Genomic DNA, 19,636 nt, shown 5'->3' with positions numbered 1-19,636 from the left:
ATTCATTTAAAAAAATGTAGTATCATTAATCCATAGATTTAAATATATTTGATGTGTTTAAAATCTTCATAGTTAATATCATTACTGAAGTTTATATGTCTTGGATCAGTATAAGTCTCTTTATGTTGTTGTTTTTAATTCTTTTGATGTGAGCCTTAATGGTCTTTGTAAACTTTTTTGCTATATGGTATCAGAAGGTGTTTCAGACTTATTTTGCACATTTTAGCCTAAGGAACCTTTGTTATTTTTAATGGGAAATGGGTAATTCACAACCACAGTCTGGATATTAGAGTCTTCGTTTTGCTGGGTTGGTCATGGTGTCTAGGACTTTTCAGTGAACCCAAATTAGAAAAGTCAAGGGTTTTTAAATCTATTTTTATCTATTTTTTTAAATCAAACTTTTTTTAAAGATCCATTATGAGTGTGTCCTGATACTTCTAATTCAGATTCCCTATTGCATGGTTTTTACTTAACATTTTCTTTGTCTTGTGTTGAGAATTCCAGTTCTTAACGACACTGGGGAATTTGAGTATGAAGTAACTATTCATGCGATTTATTCCACATTTTATAACCAATAGTCTCAGAATAACAGTACTAACATTATCAAATTGTTGTGCTTATAAGTCATTGGAATATTTTCTGTGTGGCTGAAAATTGGGCATAAATTGCATTTTCATTTTTTATTTTTAGTGATTAATTTTTATTAAAATTTCACTTTATTTTAAAATTATATAAAATGTTTTGTATAGTTCCAAAGTCAAATTATAATAAGAATATACTGAAAGTATATTCAAAGAAGTATAGGTTTCATCCATACTATGTCCATCTACCATTCAACCTTTTATGAAGTAACCATTTTGGCAATTTTTTTGTGGTTTATTCTTTTATTTGTTTTTCTTTTTATTGATAACAGATAAACATATGTGTGTTTTTAGCTCATTTTATGCTGCTATAACAATACCTGAGACTTGGTAATTTATAAAGAAAAGGAATTTATTTCTCACAGTTCTGGAGGCTAGGAAGTTCAAAGGCATAGTGCCAGTATCTGCTCAACATCTGGTGAGAGCTGTCTTGCTGTATCATAGCATTGTGGAAGAGCAAGTGAGCACTCAAGACAGAGATGTGCCCTGGAAATCAGGATGAACTCACCCTTTTTGTCAGGAGCCCCCTCCCACAATAATGATATTAATCCATTCATGAGGGCAGAGCCCTTGTGACCTAATCACCTCTTAAGGACCCTATCTCCCAATACTGTTATACTGGCCATTAAATTTCAACATGAGTTTCAAATGAGACATTGAAACCATAACATTCTCCTCCTGGTACTCTAAAACTCATGTCCCACTCATATACAAAATCCCACTCACATACAAGAGTATCTGAGGAGGTGAATAGGAAATTTAGAAAGGCAAAAATATGTCTGTTCTTTGCTTATTAATGAAAATGTGCATTTTAAAATATTCAGTTGTTAACTTGCATTTCTTTTGTTAATCAGATATTTTTTGTTCATTTTCCCTATCATTGATCTTTCAGAAGAATTTGTATTCCTTGCATAAAATTAATTTTCTGTCATATATATTAAATATCTGTCATTTGCTTTATCTTAATTTCTTTTTAACAATACATAGGTTTTACATTTTTATGTAATGAGGATTTGTCACTCTTGGTAATATCTGGGAAACTTTATTTTTATAATAATTAGCTTTGAAGTATAAAACACTTCAGATTTTGACATCTTTCTAATAAAAACTTGTTAGTTTTGAAACTATAAATAGCCAAATAATGTAGGTATGTAAAGTAGTCATTTTATATTAATGTATTTGCTTATGGATTTGAAAGTATCAAGTATAGCATATCCATATCTTCTCTTTTCCCTCACATCTGAAAATATGATTGTCTCTTGTAGGGTTTTTTTGGTTGTTTTTTAAAAATCATTAGCTGTTTTGAAAAAATGCCAGATAAATTAGCTGGAAATGTATATTCCCTAATATAATACCAAACACACATGTATGAATGTTGGCTCATTATTTTTCTTCTGTTAAGTTTTAAACAGGGTCTGAAAACCCTTGGTGTTTTGGAGAAAATTCAGGCTTATCCAGAAGCATTTTGTAGCATCCTGTGTTATAAACCTGAGAGTCTTTCTGCAAAAATCCTTAGTGATCTTTTTACAGTACACACATTACCTGATGTAAAAGCTTTGGGGTTTTGGAACAGTTACTTACAGGCTGTTGAAGGTATGTGGATATTTTATTTTACTTTTAACGATCTCAGAATATTTGTTTCAGCATATTTGTTTTGGGGGTTTTATGTGTGTATGTTTTGCCTTTTGGTATTAATATTAAGATGCTAACTCCGTATTTACAAAAGAAAGTTATTTCAAAGCAAGTTTATATGACCAAGTTAAAAACGATGAGACAGAGGAAATTTATATTTTGTAATTTTTTTCTCTGGATAAGTTGAGGTGAAAGGCATTCTTTCTAGAAAATATTATTGTCACAGCATAGAACAGTCTTAATCCTAATAATCTATTTCATCATTTTCAACTTGAAGTTAAACTGAATTATTCTTCTTCCACTGGTTAGGGCTGTAACAATGATATTTATCATTGAGCATTAGCAGTGTAAAATCATTCTGCCTAATAGAGTGGAGAAGAATTTAACTTACAGTTGAAACTTTGTTTAGCTAGATTTTTGGGTTTTTACCATTTAGTTTTTCTGTCTGTATTTGTTGAACTATTGTATCAAATAGTGATGACCTAGAAGTGGTCAAATATGCAATAAGTAGTTGTACTAAATGATTGTATTAGTCCTTCTACTTTGAGATTCATTTATGTACTGTTTGCCTGTTACTATACCTGACTTTGTGATTTAGTTTGCCCAAAACAAATGTGGGAGTCTATGCCTTTCAGTATTCCAAGTCTATTTGGAGAAGAATCTATGATGATAGCAATATATAACATGGATTTACTTTTGTTTCTTTTTCTCTTTTATTGGTAAATTTTTTCAGATGGTAAATCTACAACAACAATGGAAGACATTCTTATTTTTGCAACTGGTTGCAGTTCCATTCCTCCAGCTGGATTTAAACCCACTCCTTCAATTGAGTGTCTGCATGTGGATTTTCCTGTTGGAAACAAGTGTAATAACTGTTTAGCAATTCCAATCACCAATACATATAAAGAGTTTCAAGAAAATATGGACTTCACCATAAGAAACACTCTAAAACTAGAAAAGGAAGAAAGTTCTCATTACATTGGACATTAAAATGTTTCCTTGAACGAAGAGAAGCTTCTTTAAAAGCTGCTATTGATTACTCTCTTTTGTTTCACTAACCTTTTCATCATCACTTTGAACTAACTAGTTAGTTTCTTGGCCTAATAAAATTTATGATATTAATATAAAGGAATATTATGGCCACTTAGGCTAAAAAAAATTTTTTTTGTTAAAGCATACTAGTCAAGATAGGTGATAGTTTCTCATTTTCTTGATATACATACTTTATAAACCTCAATATAAATACTCTTAAAATGGTTGTAAGGATTTTATTTAGGTATGGTAGCATGGTATATAAAAGTAAAAACTGTTCTACATTTTTTGTAAATTAGGATTACATATAGAATGCCACAATTTTTCTAGATTTATTCAATTTTCAAATTATTCCTCATTTTATTTTAAAGCATTAAATAGAAAAGCTAATTGGTTAAATTTTGTTATATAAATCAGAGGCTTATATTCTGGGATTTGTGTTACTATGCATGCTTTTCTAGGATGTCACCGAATTAGTTGTTTAAAATGTTTTTAGATTACTGATTTATATTAAGATGACTCACACTGCAGTTAGATTATGCCTAGTTGGAAGTATTATATAAAAAGCAGAATTAAGCTGGGCACATGTGCCTGTAATCCCAGTTATAAGGGAGGCTGAGGTGGCAGAATCGAGATGCTCAGTCAGCCTGGGCAATATAGCAAGACTCCATCTCACAAAAAAAAAAAGGCAGAATTGCACAAATTTTGACATTCCACGAGCTTAAACACTTTTGAGGTGGATAACATTTTGTTGAAAATACCTAAGAAAGTGTGTCTTCTTTAAAGCCTTGGCTTTAATCATGGGAAATTATTGTTGTTGTTGTTGTTGTTGTTTTCTGTATCCTGTGTTTGGTATTCTGTATATCTGATCCATAATCATTTTAGGTATTTAAATGATCTCTGTGAATTGGTAGGTTTGACCATTTGACTGTTATTTATTATCAAGATGGTTGTATGCTAAGGTAAGTTGGCACCATAGCATTATACAGTTATCTTCATTGCTCCTGAATGATATCTGTTATATAAGCAATGTATAAATAAAGTAAAAAGGATAGAATGAAAAACCCATTCTAATGTCACCGCTCAGAGATAAGTACTGTGTTTCTGTGTATCCTTCTATAAACGCTTTCCTTCTTTTCCTTTATTTTTTAACTTTAATAATGCTACTAAAAGACAATACCTAAAAGTAACTGTACTAACAATGTGCTAACAATGTGAAAATATATAGTCCCAGAGTCATGTCCCCATATTTATACTCCCACAAAAGAAAAAATTGGAAAACAAAGTCTGATGTCCTTAATCTATTATCAAATTTAAATGATGTAATGGTTGAGTTTTCCATGAAAGTAAATCATTATGATAGGTAAATCACTATGGGAAGTAAAATGTTTTAACCATATTTTTCTTAATACACAAAGCAGGTGTCAGCTGTTGTCATATTCTCACCCTTCTTAAGAAATATCATTAAATTATTGATATTTTTTAAGAAAAGTAACAGAATAGATTTGAAAGAGATAATGTATCTCTTAATACCAAAGGACAACTAAAACATAATTCTAGTGTACTTTTCTTTGTTCCCTCATGTCTTTTTCAATCTATACACTAACATACCTAGCAAATTGTTTTACTTTAACTTGAAATATTTAATAACATTAAATAAGGCATTTCTTTGTCTTTGGTTGAATTCTTTTGCCTTATCAATAGTAACTGAAAGATCAATTATCAAAGAGTTTGAATAGCTAATATAAACCCCAAACTCGCCATACAATTTTTATTCCAAATATGTTGATAAAAAGATACTTTGTTTCTTTATCCACCTTGTTTTTATAACAGTTAAAAACCAATACAAACCAAAAAAACCTAGTTAAAGCTATTTTCTGGTTTGTACTTTTAATTAATTTCCCCTAGGGTAGAAATTAAAGCTGGTAATTCACACACAAATACTTTGTTAGGGTGGGGGTGGCAAGTGGAGAGGCAGTGTACTTGGGTTAGCTACAATTAAAAACAGTATTTCAATTCTTCATTTGACTTACTTTATATATAGACAGGGCCTTAGTGATAAGATGGTGTAAATAATTTAGGATATTCATGTTTTCAAGTGAAGCATAAATATTTATTTTGCGAAATGTTTTCTGGTTTGAAGGATGTTCCATTATTAGGATTTTTAGATTAATCTGTATGGTCAAGGAATATCAGAGAAACCTGTAGGTTATTTATTTTCTGCAGTGTCATTTTGTCAAATGGTTGGTATTATAATTGTTCTTTTCTTACTCATTTTATAACCAGTGCATAATTCTTATTTTAGATTTTAAAAAAGAATTATGCTATAAATCTTTATAAATGTGTGTATATATTTCTTAAATATTGAAATTGCCTAAACATTGTATATTTTAAGGTTGTTTTCTCTTGCTGTCAATGTTGAGGAAAACTATAAATTGATATATAATGCATCTACTGTTAATGGTTTTGGTTAGTTTGATATTCATTGTTTTTAAACAATTTCCAATATGGAAACTTTATTTTAATACCTTTTATACAGTTCTCTACTATTCAAGATATTCTTTAAAATATCTCACCAGAAACTTATACTTTTATACTTTGTAATATTTAGTTTCTATAATTTGAGGAAGTGATTTTTTTTGTTTGGGTTAAGTAAAAAGCCTTTATTTGATTACCCAGCATGAGAATTCACCTCGGTTTCTATTTTATGCATTTGTAAATTTTTCCCCTAATTATATGGAAGCTATTGGAACTTCTGTATTCAGTACTAAATACTAAGTCAAGGGGAGTATATTAGGTAAGTTTTTTCAGTGACTGTGCCTTTAGCATTCAGTCATTATAAGAAAATGATCAGAACAAAATCATTACATTATAAACATGTAATTCTTTTATATGGTGATTATCATGTACTGCATTGTTACTTTTAAAATAAGCTATTAAACTAGTTTTTATGGTTCAAGTAATGCAATACAAAGTTTCATGCTTCAAGTAATGCAATACAAAACAACACATTTAATGATGAATTACTTCATTGTATATTATCTGTGGTTTAGGGAAATTTGGATTATCTTGAAGAGACTCAGTTTTCAAGTTCTGATTTTGACCATTATCTTTTCTAATTCCTAAACATATCCCAGTACCTACACTATGCCAGGTATTATGCTAGGTGATAGTTTATATGTCAGCCTATTTATACCCTTTTTAAAGACTGCCAGATTAACCAAAAAGCATGACATTTATAACAAAGTTTTATAAATAAATAAATGTGTTTATGCCATTAAAGATAAACTGCCTATATAAACTAAGTAATTTATTGGGATTTAACAAGATTAAGATTCTGACAAAACTGAAAGATACAAGATTCCTTTACTCTCCACATTTGAGAGATCCTATAAGCAAGCAGTTACTGTCTGACACCCAGGAACCTATAGAAATGAGGGAATCTGTGTTAAAACTATGTATCCTCTAACGTAAAATAGCTAACCAGAATAAATTATTTAAGCCAAAAATCTGGACTCAGATAAATGGCTATAGTAAATTAGGTTAATGAACAATCTGTAGCCATAGATTATTTTCAGTCTTTCTGATTCTAATAAAACAAATACCTTATTCAGTCTCAGCCTTACAAGGGCTATTTGTCTACGGTTGCTGTTCTTCTGTGGGGTGTATTTTTCTATAAATCTATTGCCCACACTCTCTGCACTCGGTCAGGAGTTTTTATCATTTCCTATGTATGCAGTGTACATCAATTTTAAATTTGTCTTAGTGATTTTAACACCACTCATAGTCTTGGGAGGGAATCTGTGATGGAACTGAAGTGGCTCGATGATGGATTTGCATTTGAAAGTGGAAGGACCCAAATGAGCAAAATTGGGCTCTCAGATATTTTATATTTCATAGAGACGGAAGAATGCAGTAGAACTTTCCCATAGGGCAGAAATAGTTTCTGTTTAGTTGGAACACACCTAGATCATTAAAGATTCCTTCAAAATATTAGTAATAGTACTGAAGAAACACACGTATTCCAGTTAATTTCTTAATGAATATGCCAATTAGCTATAAAAAAGATTACATAATTTTTTTTTTTTTTTTTTTTTTTTTTTGAGACAATCTCACTCACCCAGGCTGGAGTGCAGGGGCACCATCTCGGCTCACTGCATCCTCCGCCTCCCAGGTTCAAGCAGTTCTCCCTGCCTCAGCCTCCCCAGTAGCAGAGATTAAAGGTGCCCACCACCACGCCCGACTAATTTTGTATTTTTAGTAGAGACCGGGTTTCACCATGTTGACCAAGCTGGTTTCGGACTCCTGACCTCAGGTGATCTTCCGACCTCCACCTCCCAAAGTGCTGGGATTACAGGCGTGAGCCACCGCACCCAGCAGAGATTATGTAATTCTTAAAAGGTAGAATTGAATGCTAGGATGTTTCCTAATAGCATTAAAAATAAGATAACCTATTTTAAATGTCACAAAAATAAAGTTTTTATTAATGAAAAAAGCCATTGTTTCACACTATAAAACAGTCTTACATAATCGTTAGGCTAACTTCATTTATATAATTTTGAAAGTCAAGTTTTTGAGGCAGAGTCTGATTTCATTTCAGAATTTGGTGCAGCTTCATAATGAAGTGTCATCAATGAACTCGGGAAATGAACTGTCATTGTGTATCCATTTTTGTCATACAGTAAAATCCATGGATTAAGTTAGAAATCCCGTAAATTTTGTGGTCACGTGGCTTCAAGTGTACATTAAACAGCCAGCACAAGACCAGCCTGGCCAACATGCTGAATCCCCGTCTCTACAAAAAAAAAAAAAAAAAATTAGCTGGGCGTGGTGGCCCCTGTCTGTAGTCCCAACTACTGGGTTGGCTGAGGTGGAAGGATAGTTTGGGAGGATTGCTTGAGTCCAGGAGGTCGAGGCTACAGTGAGCTGAGACTCTGCCACTGCACTCCAGCCTGAGCGACAGAGTGAGATACTATCTCAAAAACAACAACAACAAAAAACTAGCACATCAGCCTGTGCTGATGGTGTGCCGCTGTAGTCCCTTGCTACTTGGGAGGCTGAAGCAGGAGGATCGTCTGACAGTCGGAATTTGAGGCTGCAGTGAGCCCTGATTGCGCACTTGAGCCTGGGCAACTTCCTTCCCACGGCAATGTGATTTTGCAATTACTACAAGGAAAGAGGAGAGATGCTAATTTCTCATTTTGTACTTCCCTGGATCCCGTGTCCATGCCGGCAGAACGCCACCATAAAGCTAGACCCTTTTTTTTTGTTTAAGAGATGCGACTGAGAAATATGCCAGATTAAAGCTCCAATGCTTTCTGTTTCTCTGGAAAAAGGAGCAAAGGGAAGACTCCTGCTGCACTGAGAAACCAGAGCTAACGTTAAAATGTTGCCTGTGTTTCAGGAGCTTCATTTACTTCAGTCCTGTGGTCCTTATACTCCTAGAGTATTATCACCCCGTCAGTGCTCTGTAAGCCACCAAGCCAACAGTTCAGTAATTAGGTTCTTAGCACTACACGCTCCTACCCTAAGAGTTCAATTTAATGTTGCTACCATTTGAGAGAGTGTGGCTTGATAAGACAGGATAAAAACTCGTAGTATTCGGCTAACATTACGGGCCACTGAGTTAACCTGCACCGGCTCTCCCAGTTCTATCGAGAGTGGAGGTCTTCCTCGAGGAGGTGGAGTCCGGCCCTCAGGCACGCCCTTTGGCCCCGCCCTTCCGGGCTTTGCTTCCGGGGCGGTAAGGGCAGCCACGTCATCCCCCGGCTCCGCTCGCCAGCCGGGCAGTGGCTCGCGGGAGCCAAGATGGCGTCGGCGGCGGCAGCGACAGCAGCAGCAGCCAGTATTCGGGAAAGGCAGACAGGTACTGACTTACTCTCTTCTTGAAGCTTCGTGACTGCCCCGACGACATTATTCTCCTGTGCTTGTCGCCCTCACTCGGTCGTGGTGCGTGCAGCTCAGAGAGCGATCTCCGGGAGTTTAATCCAGTCCCTAGAACATCAAGAGCCCCTCCCCTTTGAGTTTTTGGGGGAGAAGATGCCATTAGCTTGACTCGATTCCTCCTGTGGTGCAGGAGAAGGAGCTTTAGCGGTGGGCGGATTGCTACGGCCTTGCTCTTGTCTCCTTCCTAGTGGGCATCAGAAGGCCATCACAACAAGATTCTAGCAGCAGATAGCTTCTTATCTATGTTGCCACCTATGAGGTCTCCGAGTTTGTTTCTGTGCGTGGTTCAGTCCTGGTTTTGATTTTTGAGAGAACTCCCATTTTCTGGCACTTCCACCACAATTACAGAATTTAGGTATTTTCACAGCGGCCTGCTTTGCGCCACTTCTCTACTTCGGACCAGCCTTTTGGGGGTACCTGCAGAAAAATGCCTGGTGATAAAAGATTTTCTCCTTCACCTTGCTGGAAGGCATTGAAGAATTGAATTAATAGCTTTCTCATTTTAATTGTTTGACAGATTATTGTTTTAAAATAATATTTTATCTTCAATAGAGCATGTTTATATAGCTTATATTTATGCAGAGAAATGTAAGAAGCTACATATTCTTGAGTTTTGGGGTTTTTTCCCTCTTAGAAATTAGTTTTGCCTTATTTGAAAACTTACGACAACTTGGTTTATACCTGTGAGCTACAAACTAAAGGTTGAACTAGTTGTCTTAAAAGTTTTCAAGCCATTTATTCTGAGGAGCTAATAGAAATAAGGCATCAAGCATGTGCATACTTGGAATTCTGTTTGCTGAAATTATGCCCTGTTGGATATAAATATGAATAGAAAAATGAATTTATAATTCATATGACCTACAGAAGGAATTTGGGCTGTACTTGATTCCTTTCTTTGGCATTTAAAGAAATTAAAGAAAAATGTTAGACTTCAATCTAGTAATGACACACAAGAGATACTGAGTTGCGTTCTGCTTTTCCCAGTAAATAATTTAGTGTAACCTATCAGGTGAAGTCAGGCATAATCAAATATAGGGAAGTTCAAATAAGATTTGGGGCATACCTGCCATTCATTGTATCTGTTTAAGCAAATAGAAGCTCCATTTGTTTTAATGCTGTGTTTCTGATGACTATACTACATATTAAAATAACGTGTCAGTGAAACTGTACCAATACAAGAGAACTTTTTGAAAAATAAATTTGCATGGCAGTAAATTTGTATGCAGAAACTTTGTAGATCATTAAAATCTAATCGTTTGTATTTCTGCAGAAATAAACATAGTTGAGATTTTACAGAATTACTAGATAGATTGTGCTAGATCTATTCTTTATCAAATTTTTACTGTCATTGAATTCTGCCTCATTTTCAGAGGAAGGTAAATCCTTGTGTATATATTGTAATACAGAATTAGCTATTTCCCTCATGCCTATTGAGAATGTTTTGGGAAATAACTCGCAATCCTTAAATATTCTCGATACTAGAATATTTGGGTGGATGAGATAATTGTTAGCATTTATTGAGCATTTACTATGGTTAGGCATTGCTTTAGGTGATTATGTATTATTATCTCCATTTTACAGGTGAGGAAAGTAAGATAGAGGTAAACTAACATGCCTGTTTCTTGCTTTGCCTGCCTGAAAAATCTTTATTGGTCTTTTGAATGTCATCCCACAAGCTCACAAGCTATCTCCTTTCTTCCAGGTTTACTGTCCTCTCTATCCATACCTTCAGTTCAACAGGTAGAATCAGTTGCCTCCTGCTTTGTGTTACTGTTGTTCTTCATTGAATGCGTCTTCGTTACAAGTTCTTGCACATCTTCCCTGCTTCTCAATGTTGCTGGGTCCCATTAGTGTTAGCATCTAGCAACTTAGCTTTCAGTATTGTCTCTATGTTGATGATTCCCAGGTTTATATCCCTAGTCTGGCCCTCCCATCTGAACTCAGTCTGCTCCATATCAGTTAATGGCAGTTCCATCCTTTTAGTTGCAGGTCAAAAACCTTGAAGTTTTCTTGACTTCTCTCTTTCATGTCTCATGTAAGATCTTTTCAGTAAATCTTGTCAGTTCTACCCTGAAAATACATCCAGGATCTGACTGTTGTCATTGCTATTTCCAGATCCTATCCACCATGAATTTCTGCAATAACCTATTTGGTCTCCTTGCTTTTACAGTCCTGTTCTCCTTCGTTATTTTTCACACAGTACCCAAACTGATCATGCCATATGTTTGCTCAAAATCTTCCAGCTTCTTCCCATTTCAACCATGATAAAAGCCAAAGTGATCTTACAGTGTTCTACAAGGCCTTACTTATACGATCTGGTTCCCATGTAGCTTTTGGACCTCATTCCCTATTTCTCTTCCCTCTCCTTGAACCCACCAGGAATGCTCCCACCTTCGAGCCTTTGTATTTGTTTCTTCTTTGTGGAATACTGTTTCAGAGAGAATCTCCATGGCTCACTCCCTCACTTCCTTTAGGTCTTTACTCAGATGTTACCTTCTCAGGAGGCCTTCCCCAATTACTCTGTTTAAAATTACACCCCAACTCCATCTTCCCCTTTCCCAATCTTACCTTTCTTCATAGCACTTACCATGATCTACATTCCATGTGTTTTACTTATTATTATTTTTTTTTATTTTCCCTCTCCCCCAATTAGAATGAAAGCTACTTGAGGACAGGCGATTTTATTCACTGTTTTCTTCAGTTGCTAGGTCCCCAATGACTACAGTGCCTGTGGTGAGCACTCATTAAACATGTTGAATGAATGAATAGTAAGTATAGTTGACAGCATTTGTTCAGTGCATGTGTGAAGAAAACATTCCAGGTAATTGTGAAATGACATTAACCAAGTCTAGGAATATGGATACAAGTTGAGCATCCCTTATCCAAAATGCTCGGGACCAGGAGTGTTTTGGATTTTGGAATATTTGCATTATTACTGGTTGAGCATCCCAAATTTGAAAATCTGAGCACCGGCTTAAAACATTTTGATTTTGGAGCATTTCAGGTTTCAGATATTAAGAGTTGGGATGCTCAACATGTAGTATGTTTAGAGCCAGTAAGGAAAATGGTTTGTCATTTCAGTTAAAAGTCATGGTTTAAGCCTTGGGTAAACTCTGATAAAAGTAAAATTACGTTCTTGTAAACTCTGAACATAGGCCGTGTACTCCATTAACAAATCCACTGTATCAAAATACCTTTCAATAAGTTAGCCAAGGTTCAAAGTTGGAGAAAATCTCAGATTGGGCTGAGAAGGCAAGCGTAGGATTATCTTATTTGCTGCTACTGGCCTCTTTCAGTTAGCTAAGGCCTAACTCTGCAGCATACTAAACACCTGAGGCTTGCATGGCAGCCCAGGCTTTCGTTCTTCCAAATTACCAGGCTTCAAGAGTGTGAACAGCTGTTCCAAGAAACAGGGTTTCCTCCCTCGTGGGCGTGGGCGTGAGTGCCAGGGTGATGGTGTCTTTATTGCCTGGAGGTGGAGGAAGAGCTTTGCAAATGCGCAGTGGGAGAGTTAATCCTGGAACCTCTTCCATGCCTACTGTGTTATTTCAGTTTTAAGTGTTAAGCTGTTTTTTTGTTTACATTATATTAAATATATTTAATATATTATTATAATAAATACATTAAATGAAATACATTTTATTTAATATAACACCTGTGGGCCTCTGAAGTAGGTATTAATTATTGGTAATGTGTATTATTGGCCGGACATTAGGTAATAACATTTTACCAAAAATTATGTCTGTAGGTGTATGGTAAATACGCCTGATAGCAATAACTTAAGCATGCCCTGAGAATGACCCTGTGTTGCAGACACACCTGGATATGTGTTCCAAGCTAGGAAATCAGAAAGTGGCCCACCTGGAGATTCATTCCTTGTCTATGAGAAACATCTGAGCCTCCAACCCATCCGGTGAAACATAGGCCATGCAGTGGATCAAGGCCCCGAGTTTTGGGTTGAATGAAGGTTGCCAGGTGGAAGTTGTTAGGGAAATGTTAAGTGAAAATGCTTTATAAACCACGTTTTTGCTATATAAACCGCTTTTTGTGTGCGGTTATGGTTCTCCTGCCCAGCGCATCGCCACTGAGTATACAGTTCTCCTATCCAGCCCACTGTCACTGGACTCCCCTCTGTGTGTTGCCCCCAGTAAAGCCCCATGTCTCGTTTCCTGGCTGCAGGTCTCTTCTTAGGCTTCTCAAACATGGTGTCATCCCCATTGGAGGCAATAAGGGTTCAGCACAACAGTATGTACACACACATAAGTATGCAAATGTATCACTGAAGTCCAGTCTCTTCAGTGATAGCAGTTTTAACAGCATTATACCTACCTCAGCAAACAAGCATTTAATAGAAGTTTTTTCTTGTGAGTGAATGAATATGCTGTAAATTGATATTCAGGTGATTTTAGTATTATATAGGTCTCTCGTAGGACTTTGGAGTATAGGTTATTCTGTATTACTTAAAGCCTGATGCAAATGTTTTTAACAATCAACCAAGTGGATTTTAAGGTTGTCAGTTTTATAAAAATTAAATCAAGATATTATAACTAGTATACTCTCTTGAATATTTGGCCATCTCAGTTTCACAAAGAAGTATATTAAGGGATTTTCATTTGCTGTAACACTGTTACAGATGAGTGATAAATAGCACAAAATACTGTAACAGACATAACTGTGATTTTTGATGTTGTATATTTGCTCAGCTGGAATTATCAGTTACCTACTATATGGGAAGGTCTGTTTTCCCTAGGGACATAGAATTTTAAGCAACTTTTTAGTGAATCTGACAGGATAAATTGGTTGTAAAATACACTCTTAACTGTAGAGAGATCTGCTGTATGAAGGTTTTGTATATGAACCAATTGAATATGCCATGGATAATTTTGTTTTGAGAGACTGATCCAGGCTGGGCACGGTGGCTCACACCTGTAATCCCAGCACTTTGGGAGGCCAAGGCGGGCAGATCACCTGAGGTCGGGAGTTCTAGCCCAGCCTGACCAACATGGAGAAACCTCATCTCTACTAAAAATACAAAATTAGCCAGGCCTGGCAGCGCATGCCTGTAATCCCAACTGCTCAGGAGGCTGAAGCAGGAGAACTGCTTAAACCCGGGAGGCAGAAGTTGCAGTGAGCCGAGATTGCGCCATTGCAATCCAGCCTGAGCGACAGGAGCGAAACTCTGTCTCAGAAGAAAAAAAGAAAAAGAAAGGACTGATCCTTCTCACTAGACCACTCAGACTAAAAAAAAAGGACTTATCTTAATCTATGCTTTCAGCCAGACAATACACAGGCAACAGCATCAGTGTATTCAGGCCATTGCAAGTTCTTCCTGAACATTTCCCACGATTTCATCTGGGGACAGATGCTTATTGTATTTTGGGAAATATCCTAAAATGCCAATTAGCTGTCGATGGAATAGTCTTATGAGATCTGACCCCTAGTTCTACACATATAGTCATTTGGTTAATCAGTTTTGCTAGATTTGATTAGTATATTTTGTTTTGGGGTAGTAAATAATAAATGATGGAGGAAAAATAAAATCCTAAAAAACAATGACAATATTTGATAAAACTTTTTATTTTCAGTGGCTTTGAAGCGTATGTTGAATTTCAATGTGCCTCATATTAAAAACAGCACAGGAGAACCAGTATGGAAGGTAAGAGTTTATCTTGATGGGAACTGATTTCTGTTTTTCTCAGCCCTTATTGGTGGTAATTGGAGGGAATTTATTATAATATGGAAGAAGTAACACATATTAGTTATCATGAATGTTTTATCCTTATTTAACATGATCTCTTAATATGAATCTTTTTGACAGACATTCTATGGAGTGAGACAGGTGATAAAATAGGAATTTTCATCTAGTGAGTCCATTTGATCTCTTTGGTAGGATGTCACTGATAGGTCATTACCCTGGTTGATATTTTGTTCCTTAGCTTTTCAAGTCCAGACTTCGGATTTTATAAGTTTGCTTGGGGTTAGTCACATTCAGAGGGCCTGGATTATTTTAACAAACTCATGAGAAAATGATCTGTAAACTGTAATACCAGTTTATTAATTTATGAGATATGAAACTGTTAATTGAATCAGAAAGCAATCTACAAACTTTTCCTTTGAGAAATAATGGAGAGCCTTTAAAAATTCCCGTTCTTTAGGCTTCTTCATTTTAAACTTCATGCAGACTCTCTTTCTTCAGATGTTATAATACAGTTGATTGGGTTTAAACTTACTGGTTAACAGTCTCTTTATATTTCTCTCTTGCTAAAAATTAAGAACGAATCAACATGTTTAGAATTTAGGGTGTTTTGAAAACTCTTTTGAGTCTTTATAAGTCCTTTGGGTTAACTCTAAAAGTTGTTAAAGTTGTCTGTATTGATTTCATAGCTTAAGCTCCAGAGTATTCCCTAATTTTTCTCCTTCTTGTTCCTTTGTGGGCATCTTCCTATTGCCTCTTGCATAAACTATACTTGTTTGTTTCTAAGACCAATATTGAGCTTTTGGTTGAAATAGTTTGAGAATTTCTTGGGTACAAATTTTTGTCAGATACTTTTCCTACCCATCACTTTTTATATCATTAAAATTAATAATACACATGTATTGAGATTAAAAGAGGGAAGATTTTTGAAAGATGCAACATGAACCTTTTATAACCAGAGCAGAAAGATTTTTAGTCTCTCTAAAGGAAATTCTGGCATTCAAGAAAACATGTTTTCATAACAACATGTTTCATTCTCTCATTAGCAATTTCTTACTCCATAAATAATTATTGAGGTAGTTGTAGAGAACGATTACCAGTTGAGGATCTCTTTTATTTGCCTTAACCATGAAACTAATTTTGAGTTAAAAAGCCTAGTTGGAGATCTTACCACTCCTCAAAACTATCTGTTTTAATACTTTGAGAATGTGAGGAAGTGTTTTAGGGACTTAATTGTTTATTTATTTATTTTTTTGAGATGGAGTCTCGCTCTGTCGCCAGGCTGGAGTGCAGTGGCGCAATCTTGGCTCACTGCAACCTCCACCTCCCAGGTTCAAGCAATTCTGCTTCCTCAGCCTCCTGAGTAGCTGGGATTACAGGTGCGTGCCACCACGCCCAGCTAAGTTTTATATTTTTAGTAGGGAAAGGGTTTCACCATGTTGGCCAGGATGGTCTCAATCTCTTCACCTCATGATCTGCCCACCTCGGCCTCCCAAAGTGCTGAGATTACAGGCATGAGCCGCTGCGCCACAGCCAGGGACTTAATTTTTTTTAATGAATATCTTTTTAACCTGAGATGCTTAAAATACTAAATTTTTTATTGTAGTCCTGGAACTCGTTATATATTAGTTTTCAAAGTGGCTAATTTTTACATATCTGTTTTTAGAAAAGATATGTGAACTAGAAAAAAAATAAGGGTATGAATGTGAATTGGCTTTAAGTTCAAAGTTGTTTATTATAGCTTAACGATTTTATAGTCTCTATTTTTTTAAAACCTAGAAAAAAGAATTTTGTAAGAAGAAATTGATATAACTTTATTTATTTTAGCCTGAGTAATAATGCTTTAAGAATGTATTAATCCCTGGATGGACGTTTGGGTAAATAATGATGGAAAATATTAAATTGAGGAAAGGATAATAATTTAGTATCTATGATTTGTTAAAATAAAATTTGCTTCAACATTGTCTTAATATAGGTTCACTATTGGTTGTTCAATGATAATGATGACACATCGTTTTTTTAATAGGTACTCATTTATGACAGATTTGGCCAAGATATAATCTCTCCTCTGCTATCTGTGAAGGAGCTGAGAGACATGGGAATCACTCTGCATCTGTGAGTTTTTACATATTTCTAATAGTGGCATTCATTTTCAAATACATTCTTAAAAATTTCTTTGGCCACCCTGAAATCAAATTATTAAAGAACATTTATAGAGAAAAATAGTGTTAGGTTACAGTATTTATGTAGTGTTGAACATTTTTTCCCCATATCATCTTTTATTCAACCCCTTATTTCTGGGATTTAAAAAAATCCTCAGTCTGAGGCTTTATAATTTCAGAATTTAAATTTTCTCCCTTGTGTCTTTTCCTACAGACTTGGTTTACCCTCTACGTAAAGGAAAAGAACTAATAATCTTAAGGTCTCTTCCAGCTCTAAAAGTGATTTCTTCCTTTAAATACACAGATTCTCCTTGACCTACAATGGGGTTACATACTTATAAACCCATTGTAAGTTAAAAATTTTGTAAGTCAAAAAAATGCATTTAATACACCTAACCTAACACAAACATCATAGCTTAGCCTCTCCTACCTTCAGCATGCTCAGAACACTTACATTAGCCTACAGTTGGGCAAAGTCAGATCCAACACATAGCCTCCTTTATAATAAACTGTCGAGGCTGGGCACTGTGGCTCACGTCTGTAATCCCAGTGCTTTGGGAGGCCAAGGTGGGCAAATCACAAGGTCAGGAGTTCAAGACCAGCCTGGCCATGTGGTGAAACACCATCTTTACTAAAAAAAAAATACAAAAAATTAGCCAGGCATGGTGGCAGGCACCTGTAATCCCAGCTAGTCAGGAGGCTGAGGCAGGAGAATCACTTGAACCCGGGAGGCTGAGATTGCAGTGAGCCGAGACTGCCACTGCACTCTAGCCTGGGCAACAGAGCAAGACTCTGTCTCAAAAAAAATAATTAATTAATTAAATAAAATAAAAATAAACTTGAATATCTCATGTAATTTATTGACTACAGTGCTGAAAGTTGAAAACAGAATGTTTTTATAGGTGCTTAAGGTATGATTTCTACTGAATATGCACCATCATAAAGTCAAAAAATCCTAAGTTGAACCATTGTAAGTCAGGGACTCTCTATACTTTTTTTTAAAAAAGGAATATCTCATTAATCATTAATATGAAAAATTTAAGTGACTATGAAGTAATGATTGTTAATCACCATAGGAGGCTATCTGTGTTGTCTTAACTGTTAAGTTTGTGTGATTATATTGCTTCTGATATGTTTAATAAAAATAAAACAAATTGCAGTACTTCATGGACTTGCCTAGTAGAACATTTGGAGAAGGGGCCAGGCGCAGTGGCTCATGCCAGTAATCCCAGCACTTCTGGAGGCGGGGGTGGGCGGATCACTTGAGCTCAGGAGTTCGAGACCAGCCTGGCCAACATGGTGAAACTGTGTCTCTACTAAAAATACAAAAATTAGCTGGGTGTGGTGGCGTACCCGCCTGTAATCCTAGCTACTTGGGAGGCTGAGGAAGGACAATTGCTTGAACCCAGGAGGCAGAGGTTGTAGTGAACCGAGATCGTGACACAACACTCTGACCTGGGCAGCTGAGCAAGATTCTGTAAAAAAAAAAAAAAAAAAAATTTGGAGAGGGACTGTGTTCATGGATAGATAGTAATACTTTTGTATACTATAAGAGTCCAATTTTATGGTGTTCTAAGCTATTTGCATTTTGTTGTATTTATGATGTTATAACCAGTTTTTATGATATTATATATTGAATTGAAATGTATTATTGGGAATATGGTTTTAGATTTTTGGTAAGTAACTTACCAGAATCTGGTTTGATCAGCTCAAATTCTTTAGTTGTATAATCAGCATTTGTTAAAATTAATAGACTATTATATTTTGTCAAATCCAAATGTCCTTTTTTATATTTCTGAAATTAGGATCTGTCTTATCACTGATGATATGTCATAACTGGCAGCATTTTTATTTCTCAGTAGTATATAAAATATATTTTAAAATTGATGTTTTAAAATTGTTACCACCTTGGGTTTCATGAAATACGGTATTTGATGAGTTTTCCTTTCATTTTTATGTCAGACTGAAATAAGCATATTTGCTTTGATAGCGTGTTAATTCTTATGGACTGAAGTAAAGTTTAACTTGATGCTATCCTTGGAAATTGTGGTTTATTAATAAACATTGAATGCCATTGTCTCTGTACTAAGTGTTTAACTCCTTTATTTACTAATGGAAAGACTAAAGTTTAGAAGGCTTAAGTGATTGTCTCACATTTGTACAACCACTTAATAACAGAGCCATGGCCACATTGCTTGACCACTAATTCTGTGCTGTTTATCTACTGAACTGTAATGGCTTAGTAACAGTAACTAACAGAAGTGAGGCCTTACTCAATACTTCGTTCAGGGGTAATAGTATAGTCTACCAGTTTGAGAGTCTGGTAATCTCTGCCTAACTTGCTACTTGCCACCAGAGCATGGAAATATTACACAGCTACCATGGTGAACTCTTTTGTACTTTGCCTCCAACCATTCTCCTCTATTTGCTGGAGAATACTATATCAGTTACTTTATACTCTGCAAACTGGTTTAGGCTGATTTGTAGGAAACAGTAATTACACGTTTCCAGAATATGAAATGGTGGTT

The 19,636-nt window shown here is 35.5% G+C and overlaps 2 protein-coding genes across 11 annotated transcripts in view; both read left to right on the top strand.

Moving 5' to 3' along the window:
• Nucleotides 1-6,264, top strand: part of G2E3 (G2/M-phase specific E3 ubiquitin protein ligase) — a 53,726-nt gene extending 47,462 nt beyond the window's left edge. For all 5 annotated transcript variants that reach the window (XM_031668213.1, XM_031668216.1, XM_031668214.1 and 2 more), the window contains 2 exons: nucleotides 2,044-2,234; nucleotides 3,007-6,264. In XM_031668213.1, the coding sequence (XP_031524073.1) occupies nucleotides 2,044-2,234; nucleotides 3,007-3,263 (448 nt within the window). In that variant the 3' untranslated portion in view covers nucleotides 3,264-6,264. The remainder of the gene's footprint in view (nucleotides 1-2,043; nucleotides 2,235-3,006) is intronic.
• Nucleotides 6,265-7,855: 1,591 nt separating this feature from the next.
• Nucleotides 7,856-19,636, top strand: part of SCFD1 (sec1 family domain containing 1) — a 104,622-nt gene continuing 92,841 nt past the window's right edge. The window contains exons 1-3 of one of the 6 annotated variants that reach the window (XR_002523287.2): nucleotides 7,856-9,171; nucleotides 14,837-14,907; nucleotides 16,973-17,061. Coding sequence is in view for 3 of the 6 variants with exons in the window: in XM_003901676.5 (XP_003901725.2) it covers nucleotides 9,114-9,171; nucleotides 14,837-14,907; nucleotides 16,973-17,061 (218 nt within the window). In the remaining 3 variants the exon portion in view is untranslated. The remainder of the gene's footprint in view (nucleotides 9,172-14,836; nucleotides 14,908-16,972; nucleotides 17,062-19,636) is intronic. The other 5 variants (XM_003901676.5, XM_021941098.2, XM_009211346.4 and 2 more) reach the window with 5 other exon arrangements.

The sequence above is a fragment of the Papio anubis genome, chromosome 7, assembly GCF_008728515.1.
Source record: "Papio anubis isolate 15944 chromosome 7, Panubis1.0, whole genome shotgun sequence".
NCBI lineage: Eukaryota > Metazoa > Chordata > Mammalia > Primates > Cercopithecidae > Papio > Papio anubis.
This window is presented reverse-complemented; position numbering and strand designations above follow the sequence as displayed.